The sequence below is a fragment of the Puntigrus tetrazona genome, chromosome 9 (genome assembly GCF_018831695.1).
Source record: "Puntigrus tetrazona isolate hp1 chromosome 9, ASM1883169v1, whole genome shotgun sequence".
NCBI classification, from domain to species: domain Eukaryota; kingdom Metazoa; phylum Chordata; class Actinopteri; order Cypriniformes; family Cyprinidae; genus Puntigrus; species Puntigrus tetrazona.
The window spans coordinates 14427317-14449134 of NC_056707.1; the positions used below are offsets into that span (position 1 = coordinate 14427317).

General features: G+C 38.4%; 1 protein-coding gene across 1 annotated transcript; it reads left to right on the forward strand.

Annotated features, from left to right (window-relative positions):
- The first annotated feature begins 3446 nt into the window (after positions 1-3446).
- Positions 3447-20486, forward strand: aff3 (AF4/FMR2 family, member 3). Its single transcript, XM_043249673.1, is given in 20 exon segments — positions 3447-3663; positions 8702-8779; positions 9257-9290; positions 10216-10273; positions 10845-10896; positions 12278-12315; positions 12690-12885; positions 14668-16713; positions 16817-16926; positions 17338-17497; positions 17679-17730; positions 17733-17811; positions 17921-17984; positions 18250-18386; positions 18666-18737; positions 18823-18875; positions 18878-18915; positions 19017-19066; positions 19170-19354; positions 19525-20486. Coding segments are annotated over 20 exon segments (3693 nt in total). The 5' UTR covers positions 3447-3594; the 3' UTR covers positions 19647-20486.
- The last annotated feature ends 1332 nt before the right edge of the window (positions 20487-21818 follow it).

Sequence of the window (21818 nt, forward strand, 5' to 3'; positions counted from 1 at the left end):
CAGTCCTCGGCCATGTGTCTCACCTGCTTGCCCATTGATCTTGCTCAAAAAGTTGCTCAAAATCAATATTGCTCAAAAAGTTGCTCTGTGAATCAGTTGCGAATCAGCCTGAGAATATCATCAGCCAATCTAATATGCTGTATTGGTGCTCAAGAAACATTTCTTATTATCATCAATATTGAAAGGCTATCTGCTTGAAATGTTCTGGGTTTATATGTAAAATATAACATTGTCTTTTATAGATACATAAAATACAGTTTTATATAAAAGACAATGGGATGGTTAAGCATGTTTATTGCTATACATTGCTGTGTGTGTGCTGTTTCTGTGGATTATGGGACAAAATTACATGGGTATGCCAGAAGTATTACAATTTGAAAGTGGTTTATGAGGACAAATAATTTATATATTAATGTTGATTAACAGGAAATTCAAAACAATATTTATTAATAGAAATATTTATAAATGTTTTTACTGTCACATAACTCTTTTTAATAAAAAAAAATCTGTCCCCATATTTCAACAGTAGTTTAGCTTATATAAACTAGTCAAGATATTAAATGGATCATTTCATCAAAGTTCTCCTAAAACCTAAGTCCTAGGACAACTTTGATGAACTTTTTGATGCACTTCAAATGTTGACCTTTGTATTTCCATGTGTGACTGCCGTAACTAAGATAAGGATTTATTAAGTCGTCAAGCATTAAATATGACTCTCATCCATGACCACTCCTCTGCTAATCCCACTAAAGTACTGTGATAACGTTCCATCCAAAAACCATCTTCCTGTTGCACAACAGACATACAGTACATGTTATACAACTTGCATTACGTGTACTGAGAATATATTGCACATACATGACATGACATTGGCATTTGTACTACACACTTCAATACGTATTTTATATCAATCCAAAAACAGAGTACCTTACTTATGTCTGTTCCTGTTCTAATTTCCCACCTTTTTTCCCTAAGTATCAGTATGCTATTTATTGCTCCATGCAGTTCTTGCTGATCATCATGGGAGTTTACAAATGACAATAAAGAGCCATTACACATTTAGCGCCATGTTTTTAATAAACCAGCTCATGCATAACAGTAAACCGTCTCAGTCAGAGTAATCAAGTATAATCTGAATCAGCATGAGCGTGAATGGTGAAGTTGAAACAGGCATCAAAACTGTTCACTAGTTAAATTGGATAGACTGCATAAACCACAAGTTTACCTCTCACTGCCGCTCCCTTCTGAATCATCTGGCTAGCTACCTAGAGGAATCTGAGATCCCAGTGGGTCACCATGGATACCAGTGGAGGTTCAGTGCTCTTCTCAAGAGTCAGCCGAAGGAGAGAAGCAACCCCTCTGTGACTGGGAGGGCAGAAGGCCATGTCTTAACAGGCCTGCCATGGGACTACTCACAATCCCCCAGACCCAACATCTCTAGGAGCTGTAACCAAGGATGCCCTTGCGATATTTCCTCCAAGACAACTCTCTAGGTGAACCCTCAACCCTTTTTAATTTCTTTAAACATTTTGATTCAATTTTACATTGAAGCATTCTGTCCTTGCTTACTCAAACAAAATGATCAGCACGTCTGCTTGTAAAATACATTAATGCCACCATCTGAGCGGAGTGTCTCTACATTTTATTGCCCATCTCAATAGTTCTGCATTATATGTAAATGCAATACTACATGTATAAAAGACACAAAAATAAGGCTGTACCTATGCTTTATGCATTGCAATTTTACATTTTCACAACAGTGTGTGTTTCATAGGAGTGACAACTAAAACTAAAATATTTTTTAGTTTAGACAACTAAAACAAAATAGTCTGACTGTTCAAAAAACCTCATGCATATTCATTATTCATGAATCTCTCAAACACAAGCATATCATTTTGTCAAATGCTTGTAAGTGCTTTAGATTTAAAAAGCTTCGCTGATTCATTTTAGGCCAATTTTTCCACTTCTATGTGATACATGCTGTAAAACTTATCTTTCTCTCAACCTGCCTCCCTCTGACATGGTGCTTGCGCTTTCTCGGTTTCAATCTATTTCTGATTATTTTTGTCCTCCAGATGTAGCTCTCTAAGTAATGACTGAGAGGTTATAAGAAGTGCGCTCTGAGTAACGAAACCACAACTGTGAGAAAGAAGGATCAGCACTGCATCTGGGGCATTCCTGTTGCTGCCATGCACACAAACGCTGGTAAACTATTACTTTTAATAGTGATCAGACTTATTTTATCTAGTGTAAATACAACGAAGGATAATGTCGCTTAGACTCAGCAATAAAGCAGCAACCTGAGCCATATCTAGCCACAACAGATCAGAGGGTTGACTCTTTTTGGCCAGAGAAACAGAAATCTTCATCCTAGAAACCTGAGGTATCTTGGCATGAAACATTAGGAAACTTAAAATCTCAAAATTACTGATTTTCCTCCATATATAGCATTAAGTAGAATTACTTAGTACCAAAAATAATGTCCAAAATGTTTCTTAATTCAGTCTTGTTGTTTTAGGTGTTTGTGTACATATGTTTTAGACAGATGGAAATGCGTGTCTATTTTCTATAAAAACACCACCAATGAGTCGAGTTGATCAACTTTAAACACATTCATTGTAAATATATAATTTAATCAACATTGAGACTAAGAATCTCAAAATGACTGATTTCCTTCTTGATTTGCCGTTTTCCCCCAAAATTATATATATATGGTTGTCTGTCAGATGTCAGGAATAATTAAAGCGAGTCATAATGTCATAATGCACCAATTTTCACAAACCGAGATGTCTCTAAGCATCACCATAAAGTGTATCCTGGCTTTCATGATGCATTTATATCCTTAGAGATGTTAGGCTCTCTTTGCATTCTCACTTTTCAGTTAAATGTATTAGGCAATGTTGGGGGAGATGGACACCAACAGATCTGAGAGTCAGCAGTAAGCAAAACAAGGTTATCTCTCTCAGCACACATCTGGAAATTCAGTGAAAATTACTCGAATCCTTATCTGTGAGTATGTAACAGGTTGCATTCCATTCTTCCTTCGTCTTCGGAGATACAGGCTAGGCTCTATACATCATGCAGGCTATATTTTATTATATATATTATATTATATATAAAAGATGTATACATTCGCTTTGGTAAAATCACTGTTAGTTGAGGTCTTCCTTACACGCATAAGGGATAATAGATAGATAGATAGATAGATAGATAGATAGATAGATAGATAGATAGATAGATAGATAGATAGATAGATAGATAGATAGATAGATAGATAGATACTTTTTGTTCTTTTTCCCAAGAGGAATTCATGCTTCAGTTTCTCGATGACTGCTTCCCTCCTCCCCGCTTGCTTGCTTGCTTACGCAGGAGTGTATCTACGAGCATCTCCGTTCATCGCCGTCATAGCGCTGTGACGCGATGTTTGGGTGACAACGCCGAGCCTCCGGTACATCAGCCTCCGCCCATCGCGTGCTTCCACAGAAACACCGACCGTGCCTCTGATGCGTGACCCGTTGACGCTGGTTCTCCTGCGGTGCGCGGTGCTGCGCTTCCGTACCTGCCAAAATGGACAACTGAACAATCGACCTCAACATGCCTACCATTTATGGAAGTAAGGGAAAACTTGCAAGTGTTTGTTTCATGCTTCAGCACGCGTCCCAGGTTAGTGTCATGCAAACCTAACGCATTGTTTTTCAGGGAAAGACAAAACATGATGGTAACGACCTTTTTTTTTTTATTATGCGTTATCCAGTTTACCCACTCTATAGTTTTTCCTTGATATCACTGATGATTTTCTACAAAACATTTAGGGGTGCAGTCTCGCGAAACCTTTTATATTTATTCAGCCTAGTTTATTTCTCCCAAACATAGACAAACGTTAACTTTATTTAACATCTGTAAACTTTTTAAACATTTTTAATGATGCACTTGTATGTGCAATTGGTAAATAACGGCTGTGTTTATGTTTTGTCAATGTTCCGTCCGATGTTGGTCCTCACGAAATGTGCACGAGTCGCGTACAGTTGCTATGGTTACCTCCTCAAGCGAGCACGATTTCTAGTCGCAAGAGTCTATTTAACGCTAGGTACAACTAACTTATTATTACTAACTTATATTCTAACTTTTTGTCTCCGAATTGTTTGAAAATGCTCATTGCATTGCCTGTGAGTAATACTGGGGGAAAAAATCTGCTGGCTAGTTAGAATTATAAGAATCATATCTCCATAGTCTACTCTGACAGAGCTTCTGAGATGTGATACTTATGGTTTTGTCAGTTGAACTGTTTTCCGGTGTGAATACCTTTGAGCACAGCTTGGTGTTTTCGGTTTTGCTGTGTGGCGCGCGCAGCTTTGATTAGTTGGTAAGAAACATTCAAATTCAAATTTTTAAAAAGCGACTTCCTCTTCTGTCACTCCGGAGAGCGTCTTCGCTCTAACACGGCAATCATCACCTGCCTCCCTGCCGTTACATCATGTTTATCTCTGCGCTTTAGTATCTCGCTTTGGACTTCTCCACAGAGACCCGGTGGCATCTAGGGGATTTTGCGCGCTGTCTGACTAGGTTCGCTTGTACTAATATTTACTGACGCATATTTGAGTATAATAGTAATTAAAAAAAAAAACAATCCTTTGAGAAGACGAGTTGAAGACCAGCTGAGGGCACAAAGAGGACCAGTGCTATGTGAGTAAGGTTAAATACATCTAGTTTAGCTTCTGAACTTTGGGAATTTCTCTCTCTCTCTCTCTCTCTCTCTCTCTCTCTCTCTCTCTCTCTCTCTCTCTCTCTCACACACACACACACACACACACACACACACACACACACATTCACTGCTGCACTCATGCAAACACACACAGATGACTCACTCTCAGTCATTCTGAGGGTAATAAAACAGGTGCTGTGAAGAAGGCTTATTTAAAAAAAAAAAAAGATCATCATCATCGGGGAAAAAAAGTATAATTTCCTCAAGCTGTGTTTGAGTCAGCCCCTATACTAAGAGCTTTTGAGGACACTTATGTATATTTTAGTTCAGACGAGCACATGTGTGCAGACAACCACTATGGCATCCAAATCACCTGCAGATATATGCAGATGTCAGCTGTGCAGCATTATATTCAGCTGCCATGCATTCCTAAGGTTTGATGAAGCTCAGCTTATAATAATTGGTGTTATATTGATTAGTGCTGATTGAAAATGACCTTACTGTTTAGATATTTTTCGTATAGATATCGGTGAAATATCACTACAAATATGCAGTAAAAAGGCCTTTACTTTAATTATTTAATGCACACTACAATGGAATGTCATATTATGTGCACTACACAAAATAATAATTCATTATTACACATATTTTTTAAATGCCTTATTGTAACTGATCAATCACATAATTATATATGAAATTATTTTTATATATAATGGAGAAGTATGTAATAATATACTGAAATAACACTTTTTACAATGCCCTTGTTACATGTTCACACTCAAAAGAAAAGTACAAATGCTGTCACTAGGGAAGTGCCTTATTAAAAATGTCTCCTTTGTAATGCATTTATCCATAAAGGGTCCATTTTAGTACCTAAATGGTACATATTAATATCATTTGAAAGGGTACCATCCCAATGAAAACTTTTGTACAAAATTTTAATAACATTAAATTATGCATAATTACATGAAACTAACCCTAAATCGATGCCCTATCTTTACTCTAATGTATAATTACACTATAACAAGAACACCTTAAAATAAAGCGTAACCATAATTTTAAATCAGTATTTCATGTAAGTACGATCTTGTTCAGTCAGCCAGTCATTACCACAAAGTAAACCTCTTCATGCTGAGTAAAATCCTTCAGACACACCCGCTCACTGTACATTATGCTGTACTTGTTTCTATTTGATTTGAGCTACAGGTTTTTCCTCCAACACGTCAGTTCTACTGCAAATGCCGGGTTGACTCCCATTCAAAATACATCCTTAAATGCTAATGATTTATTCAAATAAAATAATCCCAGCAGCTATGATCCAGACTGGGGACAAATTGTCTTTAGAGTCATGCTTTCTGCATAACTGCACATAAGTGTTGGTTAAAAGCACCATAGTGTCGCTTCTTTGTAAATTAGCATTGAAAGATCATATGATAATCTCTACAAAAAAGGGTTGGAGGCACTATTTTAGCTGAATTGTGTGTTAGCAAAATATATTTTGTTTAGCAGTTTAGCCCTTCTGGTTGGGATATTAATGAGGCTTCTTGATCATTTAGGCCTACTGAAAGAAATGGGGAGGGCTTATTCTATAGATTATTTACTTCATATCTAGGTATGAGTAATTCAAGCGCTATCTAAATGAACAATAATTCATGTTTGATGTCTGATGAGAACAGACCCACTTACCCTAAAAGGACAGATATGAAATGCAGCTGTGCTGATTTTTGGAGGGAAATACTTTTGCAGATTCAAATCTTTTTGGTTCTAGTCAGTGGTTTACAGACATCTGATGTAAAATGCTTTTCTGTATGATAAGGTTTTTTTAGATTTGTTTAGAAATTTTGTGAAAATTTTAGAAATTTTTAATCTAAGGGAATATTTACAGTACTACATGCTTCATTTTATTGAGGTTTTTTTTCATGATCACCTAGGTCAAACAGTTTCTGTGTTCATGCACATGACCGTTTTACCTCGGTTTGGAATGGGCTGAATGTTTTAGTAAATGTAAATGCAGTCTTCGATATCACAGTTTTGATAAGCAGAGGTTGTGTACATTGTTCTGTATTGTGTGTGTGGGATCATTTCAGTACTGTACAATACAGCACTGGTTTTCTCTTATCTGTCCGTTATTATCAGTCTGAATTATGTGTAGGTGAATGAGCGTATGCATAGATGTGTAAGTCAGGGCTGGTGCTGTGGTCAAAGGTATTTTTAGAGAGAGCACAATAGCTGTCTCTGCGAGCATTAGTGTGAGTCTGTCATCGCTTTTTCGAAACGATGATTTAGTTGCACTTAATTGTAGAAATGCCAAATCAACAACAGTTTGCTATATTTAAATATTACTTAACACAAAATGTTCAATAACACAGGATTTCCTGAAACACAGTGAATAATACTTGGGTGGTTAAATGGTCTCAATGTTGTAGCACATGAGTCACCTCAGCTCCACTTAAAATGTAACAGCTTTTGTTACTCTCATGTGGCTTATATTAGGCTTATTAACTCACGTTTCTGTGCACGATTTTAATCTTTTAATCAAATTAGGTTTAATCTTTGCATTTTGTTTTATAGTATTTTAAATTAGGAAAAAATCAAGGTGGAAAAGAGAGCGAGTTGTTTTGAATGTGTTTTAGACCGGCTCAGGCCATTTCAAAGCATCTAAAGAGTGAGAGTGACATTCATAGAGAAACAGAGAAGCAGTTGCAGGTTCACCTGGGAAGCCTTGTTGTTGGTGAAGAGAGATGATTCCTTGGTGACTAAAGGCAGCGAGAGAGATAATGAAGCAGGTAGACGAGAGGGAACGGGGAAAGAGTTATGCTCTGGAGGGAGGAGTGTGTTTTCGAAATATTGCTACAGGCTAGGAAGAACGAATGATGTGTATAATGTATGTTTACAATATAATACTGTTCTGCAGTTTGATTTTAGATGTCTGTGTTGAAGACATGGTGGAGTTTAAAAATTAAAGGCCGCTGTTGTTATCACTTACAAACCAGTGTTTATCTGTGTGGAGTGTTATGGCATCTTTAATTTGTACTAATTTAATAAAAGATGAAAAGGAGATTTAGGATTAATAACTGTTTTGCATAAAGTAGATATGCCTGTTGCTGTAGCATCTGCATATATGTAAATTACACATTCTTTCTCTTTTCCAAGTTTAAAGGAACACTATGTAGGACCAAGGTCAGAAAATGGAAGTGTAACCAGTATTTTATTATTGTTGTTATTATTAATAATATTTTTTATATATTGACCCTTGCCAATATTGCAATGGTGTTCAAAATCATGCAAAAACAATAATTTGTCCCATTTACATGTACTTACGTTTTTTTTTTTTTAATTACTGTGTGTACTTTTTTTCAAATAGGTCTGACTCAGTTGTTTTAGAGTTAGATAAATGACCGTCAGTCCACGAGCATTTAATTTTAGCTTGTAATTAGTCAAACACTGCACATCTGTTTTCCTGTGATGACTATAAGAGTAGATAGCTTATGACCTTTTCACAGACTGCTTCCCGCTCTGTACCACACACGCATGCTCTAACAAAAACAGCTCCAGGCGCAGATTACACAAGTTTTACTGAGGAATTAATTTAAACACACACATTATCAGAAATGCCTGAAACTTCCTCCAACAAATACTGTAAGTTCTCTGTCAAAAGGCCACGAACTCTGGTTTCTGGTATATGTTAGGTCATTAAGTGGATTAACAGTCAACACTCTTCAGTAACACAAAATCTGCAGTAAATGAAGCAAAAAAAATTTCTTGTTGTTGTGTTTATATATATATATATATATATATATATATATATATATATATTCTCGAAAAAGCATCAGGTAAATGGAGGAGCTGATGCTAAAAACTGATATTGGAGATACATTTCAGGAGTCTGTTAAAAATACAAATTACATTTCTGTCAGATGCATATGATGAAAAGTACATTTTCCAAATCTGTAAGTCATTTTGACTATTAGCCTCTGTCCTCTCATCTCTCCATAGGACATGACCCAGTCCTGGCCTTACCAGCAGCCCCCAGGGGAAGGGGGCACTCAGCATTTCCTGTACTCGCACTCAAAGGTATGCACAGGGTTTATTACAGACTTCAGGCAAGTGTGATAAATTCGCCAATATATAGCACCAACTCTGCTCTGTCTCTGTATGTTTATCTCTTTCTTTCTACTTCTTTTTTTCCCTGCCGGGTGTTATGCTTGTGTCGTTTATTTGCACACACTCATAAATCTGTTGTTTTAGTCACTACAGAAATTATGCAAATCAGGTTGCAATGCCCCAAGCACAATGCAAGCCAATTGTAGGGACTCTATCTTTCTACCATATAATCAAGAGTAGATTTTTTTTTAATGACGAAAATATATACTTTAATTTATTGACACCTGGTTAAACTGGATTTCAGGGGCTTAATGTACAAGGTTAGGTGCTAAGATACAGTGTGACAGTGTTTAGTACAGTTTAGTGAATTCACCCCTCTATAAAAGAAAAATGCTGTTTGTATGTGTTAATTTGACTGATTGGATTTATTTTGTTTACCTGTTTTAGGAGGGAAAGCAGCCCAATTCACGACACAGACATGGTAAATATGCTACATTTATGTGTAAACCTTTATGTTCAGACCAAAATTAATTCTCACTTATACCAATAAGCTTATTTTCATGTTATGAATAATGACTTAGTGATAATAATAGTTTATTTTTTTGTGTTTTTCTTTTTTGTGATCATTTCTAATGTAATAAGTGAATTTTGACACCACAAAAATTGATATTTATTTTAAGATTACATTTATTAGTGTTTTAAAGAATAATTGTATGTGAGTATTAGATGATGTAAAAACAGGAAAATTGAATACTACCTTTCAAAAGAGGTAAGATTTTGCAATGTTTTTAGTCTGAAATGCTCACCATGGCTGCATTTATTAGATCCAAAATACAGTAAAAGCTATTTCAGAAAGTTTATTTCTGTAATGGCAAAGCTGAATTTTCAGCAGTCATTGCTCCAGTCTTCAGTGGCCTTCATAAATCAAAGATCCAGATTTTTTAAAAAATATTATCAACATTAAACACAGTTGTGCTGCATAATATTTAGTGTCAGTTAAACAGTTAGGCCTCCTTGATGAGATGTTCAAAAGAACAATTTTTATTTGAAATAAACATGTTTTTGTAGCATTATAAATGTCTTGAAATCAATTTAATACAAAAGTATTAATGTCATTAAAAAGTCTTACTGACTCCAAACTTTTGAACAGTTGTGTAAAATTAAACATTCAGTGTGCACCAATACTTGTTAAATATCACTTAATACAGATATGGTATAGATATAGCGTGCATGCCTGATATGTGTGTAATTTGAAGCTTTCTCATCATCACCTGCTTTGTTTACATTGATATATCGCTACATAGTTCTGTACATCTGTACACGTATACACAGCTGTACTAATACAGCAGTGTTTTTACATTCTGCTCCATAATGCTGATGTGTTTCTCTCCCTGTGGCTCTCTCAGTGAGGGATGGTGTCTCTATGAGGATGCCCTCACGTCCACTCGTGGCCCCTCATAAATCGTAAGTGGGGTGCACAGCACCCAATCCGTCCACAGTAACCAAGCACCAGGCTGTGGCTGAGCTGCTTCTGCTTTTTCACTTTATTACACCATAAACAACTGACTTTACAGAATTCAGTGTTGAACGTCTGTGAATATTGGTGTGTATAATTAGATTGAGCTTCCTGGAATTTAACTACTTTGGACCAACTGCTGTTTAAAACCAGCTTCACGTGAAGGGTTAGGCCAGTGTTATATCTCCACCGTCTCTAACCACCGTACCGACTTCACTGACCTCATAAACTTCTCTGAGTTAGTATCTAATTACAGAGCAGGTTAACACAGTAGGGTAGAGCCCAGAAGCATACTACAGTCACATAACATCACTGTTCAACATTAGAGCACTGCGTTTATGACTTTTTTCTTTGAAGCTTGTAATGTGATACAATCTCATAGGGTTAGACTGTTTGAGGCAAACTCACACATGTAATACACACATACACACAGATGTGCAGCAGATTGGCAGAACGAATAAGTCTCTTTGTCAAGTGAGTGTGACATTCTCTCATGTTTGACTCTCTGCTTGCTCCCAGCATGCTCGCCGATGACTTGAAGCTCAGCAGTGACGAAGATGACAAGGACGAGGTAGGGTGCCTGTTAAGATTCTTGAAGGAATGGGCGGAAAAAGCAGATATCATAATATCTGTAACTCTTGTACTGCTTGTGCCAACTGTTAGCTTTGATACAGTCCATCTCATATGTACAGCTATCGCAAAGTCACCTGGCTGCTGTTGCATTTGTGTTTGTATTGCTCTCTCATCGCAGCACTATATTAACACTAACATTGCCTTTATTTTCTTCGGAGAGCTCAGTCAGCCAGAATAATATTATAACACTCTATTGTTTATGTCAGCATACTACTACTTATTATAATTATATATTCTAAATTATTTAATGTACGCTACTGTTTAAAGGTTTGGGGCCTTTGCAATTTAGATAAGAAGTGCCTTAAGCTTAAAGGCAGCAAAACCATTAATATTGTGTAACAATATTACACACACACACACACACACACACACACACACACACACACACACACATATATATATACCCGTTATGGTGAAGCTGAATTGTCAGCATCATTACTCCAGTCATCAGTATCACGTGATCCTTTACAAATCATACTAATATGCAGATTTAGTGCTCAAGAAATACTTCATAGAATTAACAGTTGTGGTGCTTAAGATTTTTGTGGAAACCATAATACATAAAAATACATATACAATATAACTTAATATAACTTACTAACCCCAACTTTTGAATGGTATATTAAAACCTTTTGTTTAAATTAGTCACTATTGTTTGCGTAATATAAATATGAGTCAATAACTGTTAATCATCAAATCCTCCGTAAACAGCATGATCATTAAAAGAGGAGACATTTTATTTAACCAGGCTGAGGCATTACTAAAAAAAGATATTGCTTTCAGATCATTTCAAGTGAGTGAGAGATTTAGTTTATGATTAGTCTGTCTGTTCTGACCAGTTGAACCAATTCAGGCTAATTTGTGGAGCTGCATGAGCAAACTGTGCAGTATTTAGCTGCTCCTCCCTCACATTCACTTCAGTAGGAGTTCTATTAAAAACAAATTATGATCTCATGTTACACTATTTTTTTAAGAGGCACTGCCTTCTTGCGCCCTCAGGAAAAACGTCTCTGCTCCATATCTGTACTGCTGAACTTGACATGGTTTGCTGAAATTGAGAAGTTCGATATTTGACTCTAACTTTAACCTACAAAACCAGCTCCTTGTGCGTGCGTGTATTTCATCACAGGACTCCAGGTTTATGAGTCATAACAGTCTGAGTCATAAAAAACACCAGACTCATGACCTTTCGGCCGTTACTGCAGGACTATGGCTTTTGCTTTGGTCAAGATGCAAGTAATGACCATGAAGTTGAAAATTCCAAGCTAAAAATCTCTCATTTATTAAAATCTAGTTTTTTATTCTTATCTGTTAAACAGCAAAGTGAGCAAACAACTTCCTGGACTGATAATGACCGGTAAGTGTGTACTTGTGATGTTTTCCCTGCTTTATGTTTGTAACTGTACCAGGTCTCCTTTTTATCCAGTGTGTGTCTCTTTATGTGTGAGTGTGTGTATTACATATTGAAGAGGTCAGAATATGTGGAATGTGACAGCTGGATGATAGACCAGCCTCTGTTTCTTTTGGCCTTTCAACATGTTCAACCCCAAAAACACACACACACACACTCCACTTGTAGTGTTTAGTCTGCATACTTTTTGGTATTTGGAAATTTTCTTTGAACTTGATAGTCGAGATTGTTGTACATGTAAATGCATCTGAGTGTGTGGCCTAAGAGGTACCTATGCCCTTCTCAATCCCTCTCAATTGTTTGTATGTATTGACTGACAGCTTGTCAGGCCAGCAGCAGCACCATGCACACACACATGTAGGAAGAGTGAGACATTCTAGCTCAGGGTCTTCAGGATCAGACCCCTCCAGTGAGTGGGAAAGCGATCACAGCCAGCGATCACGCACCCCGAGCCCAGGGACGCACAACCGGTGCAGGACGCCGACCCAGCAGCGGACCCTAAACTGCAGCACAGAGGTATGCTGTAGCATTTTTTCTGCCATGCAATCTGTTATTTCTCATTGCCTGGCTCTCTGTTTCCCGGTAGTTGTTTTTAGCGGATGAGGTAAAAAGGGATGGTGGGGGGTGGAGAGAGGAATGTGGAGGGGCGGCCGCTGAGACTTTAGAATCTGGGTGTCATGTCAACATGTGGTGCCCCAGATGACTAACTAGATAGGAAGTAGTACATGTCAACATTGATTTCGTCACAAAAAGCAGAACCTAAAGAGATTGGTTACACAAAACAATAAAAATTGTGTCATCATTTACTTGCCCTCAAGTAGTTCCAAACCTGTAGAATTTTACAAAACAACATTAGACCTCACTAAATTTCAATGTATGGACAAAGAACATAGACATGCATACAGGTTTGGATTAATGAGAGGGTAAGTAAATGATAACATTGTGTTATTATTTACTGTCAACAAAGAATCCTGAGCTGATGACAGCTACTTTTGAAGGATTTTATGCTGTGGTATTGTTGTAAAATGACGTTTGGAGGCTCAAACAAGTCTTAATTTTTTTCAAGAGAAGGAGGGCTTAAAAGCTCTAGTAGCATAGCATAGGGCTACACCACCATATGAATGAAGGTGTCTGTGTGACACAGCTGGCTCTATTACTGAACATGCCATCTATTTGGAACCTGTGGAGAAGGGAGGAGGGAACGCCATGTGTTTTTCATCTACGTGTAGTCATGTAGTGTCTCTGAGGAGGAAGGCTTGGAAACGCCACACGGTTCCAGGTAGAGGGGGGTTTGTGGGGAGGGGCATTGGGAAAAGGGCACAAGAGATGCAGTGTCTTTGCTGAAAAGAGAGAGAGGGGAAGGGGGAATGTTTGAGTGGAGGAGTAAAAGTTTAAATTAGCTCTGGTCAGCTACTGGAGGCGAGCGAGAAAAGCTCAGTCTGCCCTGCAGCTCAAGTGTGCTATCAAGTGAGTATTTGCTTTGATTTCGTGGAATTAATTCTAATGTTTTTCAAAAAGTGAGTATAGCTTATTTCATTGCTCTGTAAAGTCTTCTTATGTTGTCATACAGTATTAATTTTCAGTGCTGCTTATTTTGGGTTTGTAAAGGTTTGTAGAGAGTGAACTGAAGAGGCATTGTAATAGTGCAAGCAGTGTGAAATTGAAAGAAAGAGTTTTGTTAGGGTTTAAGGAATCTCCACAGTTTTCTGGCCTCTCTCAGTTACCCTCTCACCTTCATTTTTTCTTTTCCTCCCTCTCCCACTGACACACTGGCCTGTTTACATAAATGCTCATATTTCCTATTCATTTCATCTAATAATTTCTCATTGCTATTTTTCAGTAATACTTTTTTTCCCCACCATACGTTCTCAGTATCAAATTGTTGAGTAAATACATTGTCATGTAGTAAGATACTGGTTATCTGTAATCTGCTTCTCACATACAGTGGTTACCTTACATCAGTAGGGTAAAGGATTGACATGTTTAATAGCTAGAAGTTCTGTCTAATATTCCTATAATTAAATGTGATGTTCACTTTGTTAAACTGTCTAAACACACTGCTTTGTTACAGAGATTCTTGAAAAGTATTTATGATTACACTTTTGTCATCCTCAGTGGTCTAGATTTATAGTCAAGAGAATATTTACTGATAATCATTGTATTGTCAAGTGTGTTTTGTAATACAGATCACTCAGAATTTATATTGTCACATTAGTTTATCAAATTCATATTTAGAGTTATATTACTTTTACTATTGATACATTCTCTGTCTTGAACTCATGTCCTTTCTCTGTTCAGACGGAGAGTCCACCATCCACACAGTGGCAGCTAGACAAATGGCTTGAGAAAGTGCCTAAAAGTCATCAGTCATCTGACCACGACCCAGGTGGAAGACAGCGGCGGACTGCTAAATCTGACTGTGGCCGAGGACCATCACCTGGAAGATACTGGAGCAGAGACTTTGAATCCAGACAGGATTATAGTCCATGTGAAAGTCCTGTTCCAAGTCCAAAATTTGACTACAGCCCCAGAAACAGTCCTCGCCCCAGCCCAGAATATAGTCCATGCCCTAGTCCAGGAATTAGCCTTGTTCCAAGCCCAGTGCCAAGTGTGTGCCCAAGTCCAGGAGACAGCTTCCAAGGGAGTCGAAGTCCCAGCCCTTTACCTTTACAACCTCCCAGAAGCCCCAGTCCAAGTCTCTCATCCACTGCAGTGTCTAGCCAAGGTACATATCCTCAGGTCCAGCCACCTCAACAAGAAAGTCCCAGGCATATTGCACGGCCAACCGTTGCCTCTAATCCAGCACATCGTCCCAAAGTAAGGCCATGGGTGCCTACGAACCATAGTACCGACCAGAGAAAGGAGTATAGACACAAAGACTCTACATCCAGAGACTCTCGATCCAAAGACTCCAGACCTGGTCCTCCCCTACAACCCCATCATTCTGAGCACTGCCCAACAGAAAAGTCACACAAAGATCTCACACACAAGCTTGAAGCCAAAAACTCAGAATCCACAAGCAAGCAAAGGTTTAACTCACCTTCGAACTCCATTTCAAAGCATTCGTCAAAGCAAAGACCAAGCGTTTGCCCAAAACCACAAGCCAAGCACTCATCTACAACTGACCATAGTATTGAACATAACCACAGAAGCAATGAACTTGCAGGAGTGTCAGTCCACAGTTCACACTCCAAGTCAGGCCATTTGTCTCATTTTAATACTCTAAAGAGTTCCGACCGTGGTCCCTCTTCAAAGTCCCGAAGCGAAGTCAACAGTCGATCTAGTCACAGCTCAAAGACTAAATCTTTCCCAGATACAAAGCAGTCCAGCTCTAAACCGCCTTTCCAAAAGAGTTCCAGCCCAAAGCCCAAGGTCAAACTAGGGGACGTCCCAGTGGCCAGAAGTGGGCATTCCCAAAAAGACCCAAAGCAGAAAGAGAGAGAGCGAGAGGTAGAGAGCCACGGTAAGGCACAGGGAGCAACTCTTGTGCAGACCGGCAAGGAGCAGAGACAAAGAAGACTGGCGGAGGAGCAAGTGATAAGGCGTCGCTGGGTTCGGAGTTCTGAGGAAGAGGAAGACGAGGAAGATAGGAGAACAGCAGAAGGGGAAAGGGAAAGAAAACGGAGGAGGAGAGAGCAGGAAATTGAATGGAAGGAAGTGCAGCCCAAGCAAAGACCTCACACCAACAGCAAGCATCACGTTCAAAAGGAGTACAATGGACACAACCTTGAGGAGCAAAGAAGGAAGAAGAGAAGGTGGAGCAATGAGGGCATTTCCTCAGGTCCTCATGTGACTGAAACTAGCCCTTCTCCTCCACTTTCTCCACCTTCCCCTACTCCTGTCATCAAGCCCACTCGACAATCATCTTCCTCGTCCTCATCCTCCTCATCATCCTCATCCTCTTCATCATCTTCCTCTGATTCAGAGTCTGAGTTCAGTCCACCCCGGAATGTTGCAAAAGTCCCTGCAGATTCAACATCAAACCAAAAAACTGCATCAAAAAGGAGGCTTGACAAACAGGGTTCAGGCACTGGTGCTCACCCACAGGGGTCGAGCTTAAACACCCCTGAGTCAGATAAACAAGGTCGGGGCAGACACAAACTCTACACATTGGTGCCTTTTGGCCGAACTGAAAAGTCTCCCACTGTTGCACATCGAGGCCTGAGAAAACTTGTTGTGAGAATAGACCTCTCACTTCTGGGTAGAGTTCCTAGCGCAGATGAGATTCCAGAGAGACAGTCCTCGTCTTCAGCTTTGTCAACGGGAAAGGCAAAAGAAAAGACATCGATGAAACACTTGCAGCAATTGGACAAACTGCCTGGAGATGGCAGAAGTAAAAGAAAAGTGAGGATTATTTATAGCATGCAAATCTGCAATTCTTTAATGTTTTTTGAATATGAAATGTGTGTTTTTGCACACATGTAAGTTTTGTGTTTTACTTTATCAGGCTGAAAATGGAGATGCTCAAAGAGAGAATAAGAGAAATCACTCTCGTGCAGATAGACTACCGGCGTCAGTTCATAATGAGACTGAGGAAACCCTCAACAAGCAAAATGGGTATATTTAGACCTAATCGCTTTGTTTGTGCTGAGGATTTTGTTTTATGCATCAGTGTTTTCTCTTTGCAGGCACAGTTTAGGTAATATTAAATAAGCTGTTATATTGCCCTGAAAGCATTTGTTCCAGTGTTATTTTGTTGATTCAGTAATTCCAAATAGATATCCTATTCCAAGTTTATATGATAAGGGGATGTCCAAAGTAATTACCACTGTAAACATATTGTTGGTCTACAGTGCTGCTGTAGTAGATTGAAAGATATCATGGGACGCCCCTATGACAAAATACAAACATGAAAAAGGTCAATTCATAGTTGTTCTTCTTGTCCACTGAGTCATGATGGCTTAATCTTATGTTTGCTGTCTGACTCATGATCACTAGATGATGTCCTGTTTATTGCTGTGTATGCAGATGTCAGGAAGATTATTTTTATTCCAAAAGGCCAGTATCCCCACTGTCTCCTCCATCCGGCATACTGGAGCTCTCAAAACCCTCAGTAAAAGCTCAGAATGCAGAGAAGTACCTAACACCTCCAGAAAAAGACAAAGATTCAACACCACAGAAAACGCAGGTTCTTAAAATTATGCTTTTTGTTCTTTATTTCTTGCTTGCTTTCTTTCTTTCATGTCTTGTCTTATAAAAACCATATAGCAAAACAACAACCTTATATGCGCAGTATTGGAGGAGGTCTCTCATCCAGTGCAAGTAATATAATTAATAATAATTAACAAACAGGACCATTGTCTCAACAGGATCAGAAAATGCAGCCCAAGATAGAGGTGGAATGTGTTGGGGTGTCAGGACACCTCAATCTCTCTCTGGATCGCTGGTTCCTCCCTCAAACCTTCCACTTCACTACAGAGGAACCGTACCTATCAGTGATGTGTGAGTTAATGTCTGTTAATCATCTGTTTCCTAAAAGTGCTGCGGCATCTAATGTCAAATACCCTCCGATAGTTCTCGCCTGACCTCACCTTTCTTCCCTTTATGCTAGCTCTCATCATGCTGAGTACTACATGCATGAGGCCAAGAGGTTGAAACATCGAGCAGACGCTATGGTAAGGCATCATTGTGAAAGTACACTATATTGAGTATCACCACAAGACAGGACTATTACAGAGGTCAGAGGTTTGTAACCTTGGAGTCACGAACCCCCATATTCATTCAGAAAAAATGGTACAAATGTATCAGTATCTTTTACAAAAGATGCAAACATTTTCCATTTAGGTACAAATGTGTAAAAAAATCTCTAGTCTATATGATCTGTAACTAATTCATTGACTGCTTTCTTTTACCCTTTAGTCTCATTATCCCTGTTTGCAGGTAGATAAGCTAGGAAAAGCTGTGAATTATGTGGACGCTGCTTTGTCCTTCATGGAGTGTGGTAAAGCCATGGAAGAGGGACCGCTGGAGTCCAAGTCCCCTTATACCATGTATGCTGAAACTGTGGAGCTCATAAGGTGTTTAAGAGTTTTATTTTTTCTTTCACTCGCTCTGTTGCTCTATTTTTTAGCATTTTGCATACGCCAGATATTACATGACTGGGTAATGCAGATTTTTGGTTTGGTTAAGTGCTATGACAGGATCAACAACAGACCACAAAAAATGCAAATACGACGTCAATAGATTTGATGTTTTCACAATGACTGATACTGACAGATGCTAAAATAGAAGTGGCCAGAAAAGTGCACTTACATTTGTCAGAATTCTGCACTGATTTGATTCTGTGTGTTGAATAGATATGCTATGAGACTTAAGAGTCACGCCGGCCCTGGAGCCAGTCAGGAAGACAAGCAGCTGGCTGTACTATGGTAAATACAACACTGCAAAGATCTTCAGCTGTATATATTATCATTTAGATTTTCTGTGAAAACTAATTTTGATTCTGGGTTTCAGTTTCCGCTGTCTTGCTCTTCTTTATTGGCAAATGTTTAGACTTAAAAAGGACAACGCCTAAAATACTCCAAAGTCCTACTGGACTACTTCAAGGTAGGCAGTTATCAGTTATTATACCACAATATGTAAAAATGCATGCCAGTATAGTGGTTCAAACCTATACTCGTTCTTGTAACTGCTTTTACTTTTAATAGAGCTCTCCAAAAGGACCTCACAAACCCCCTCCTTGGAACAATGCTGGAAAGTAAGAGCAAATCATAGTTGGGACCAATTAATTTACACAGCCACTGTGAGAGACGTTTATGTCGTATTTGGGCGTCAGTGCATATATGTTTGTGCTTTTACAGGGGAACTGCCTCTATTTGCTCTGTCAATATAATGGGATCTCACACAGGCAGCTCACAGAGCAGTGTCATCAGCATTCCCCATCGCATCCACCAGATGGCAGCAAATCACCTTAACATTACCAACAGTGTCCTGTACAGTTATGAGTACTGGGAGGTGGCTGATACCATGGCCAAAGAAAATAAAGGTGAATTTTGTTTGAGTTCTGTCACATATGCGCCATTTTATTCATCTAGAAAAAAAATATATTTGCTATTTTTAATGTTTTTTCTCATTTTCAACCTTGCATTCTGTTTTTATATTTACTGTTACTTCAACTAATGGCAATTGATTTATTCTCTCTCACTCCCACGCCAGAATTTTTCAACTATCTGAACACACTGACTGGGCCCTTGACTCTACATAGCAGCATGGCCCATATCGTCCAGTACACCAGGCAAGGGCTGCAGTGGATCCGGATAAGTGCTAATCTATCATAATACCATGTACAGACTTTCTCAACTTCACAAATCACTTGTGGACATAATGTTCTGAATTAGCAAAACATTTTACAATTACCTGCACTCTGTGACCAAGGGGTTTGGGTTTTGGGTCAAGACCGGACAATAATGAAGAAAATTGTCTGCAATAGTTTCATGACAAGTCACATGGCATCATAAGGTATTAAGGAATGGACATACTTGTGTTACTTCATGTTACTGAGCATTAAATGTCAAAACATCTTAGGATACTGTGTCGGAAGTAATCATGTGTTCTTTAATGCAATTAAGCAGGTCAAAAGAATCTTTGTCATTCAATTCTTAGCACTTCTTTAAAAAATTCTTTCAATTTTTTTGAAAAGGAACCATTGTCAGCTAGTTCATCAAATGCTGCTCTTCAAAAATGTGCCACATTTTTATATGAGAAATTAATTTTAAAAAAGTTTTATTTTCTGTATGAATTAAATTACTGTTACAAACCTCTTTACCGAATTAATTTGATGTTTTTATGATGGGGTGTTGCATTATCTTCCTTTCATCAAAAACGTTTTTTTTGTTTGTTTTATTTTTTTACATGAGCCTTTTTTTTAACTTCTTTTGTCAAAAACGTGCATGCACAAAGTCTCTTTAAGATCTGTGGATGTGACTTATGTTTTTCTTCTTTGTGCAATAAGTCTGAGATTTTTTTACATTATGTGTCATGTAGATGTTATGGTGCTGTTTTCAGTAGCCTGGATAAAGTCATGTCAGTCTATGCAAGACTTCTTATGGCATTGTGAAGTTGTTGTAAAGTTTAAACTGTAAAAAAAACAGGACTTTTGTAAATTAAAGTGTTTTTACATGGAAATGGTAGTGGTTTTTGTCATATAATTAATGATGGTGATGATGATGATGATGATGAAGCACAGCAATCCATTAGTGTCTATATTTTGAAACAACATTTAAACCAATAATATATATTTTTTTAAATGTCAGTATTAAATATAAAAATTAAACAATTTAAAATACATTTAAAATTAGCTATAAATAAGTAGGCCTGCTTAGTAAATAATTAAAATGCCAATTTCATCGATGCATAAACATACATACATTTTTCACAAATATTTGGTTAATATTAATTTATAGAAATGGATGTACAATTGTTTATTTTTATTCTACAAAAATGCATCTTAACAATGTATTCAAACGTGTTAAATTAGAATACTGCTCGCTGATAATTGTGGTTAACTGTGCTAACACGTTAACATTTACATTTACATTTACATTTAGTCATTTAGCAGACGCCTTTATCCAAAGCGACGTACAAATGAGGTAGGCATATAGAAGCATATCAGCAAAAGGGCAGTAGTGCATAAGTGCTCTTGAGTGGGGTCTTGTCTTACCTAACGCAGACACAAGGCTTTTTTTTTTTTTTTTTTTTTTAAACAAGAAAAGGATAGGAAGGAGCAGGAGAAGAAGAAGAAGAAGAGAGTGCTATCAATGTTGGGTCAAGTGCAAACGAAAAAGATGAGTTTTGAGTTGATTTTTGAAGACTGCTAGTGACTCTGCTGCCCTAGTGGCAATGGGCAGATCGTTCCACCAGCGAGGAACAGACCAGGTGAAGGTGCGCAAGAGTGATTTTGCACCTTTTTGTGAAGGCACTGCAAGACGCCTTTCGTTTGCAGAGCGTAGGCACCTGGAGGGAACATATGATTCAATTAGTGAGTGTAAGTACGAGGGAGCGGAGCCTGTGATTGTCCTGTAGGCCAGCATCAGGGATTTGAATTTGATGCGGGCATCTATAGGAAGCCAGTGTAAACTAATGAAGAGGGGTGTGACGTGGGCCCTCCTTGGTTCGTTGAAGACCACCCTAGCCGCTGCATTCTGGACCATCTGAAGAGGTCTGGTTGTAGAGGCTGGGAGGCCAGCAAGGAGGGCGTTGCAGTAATCCAGTCTGCTCAGGACTAGTGCCTGGACGAGGATCTGTGTAGCGTGTTCTGATAAGTATGGTCTGATTTTCCTGATGTTGTACAGCACAAACCTACAAGATCGAGCAGTTTTTGAAATGTGCTCAGTGAAAGTTAGCTGGTCGTCAATGGTCACTCCAAGGTTCCTAGCTGACCTAGACGAGGATACAGTAGCCGAGCCTAGCTGAAAACAGTAGCCGAGCCTAGCTGAAAGGCTCGGCTACTG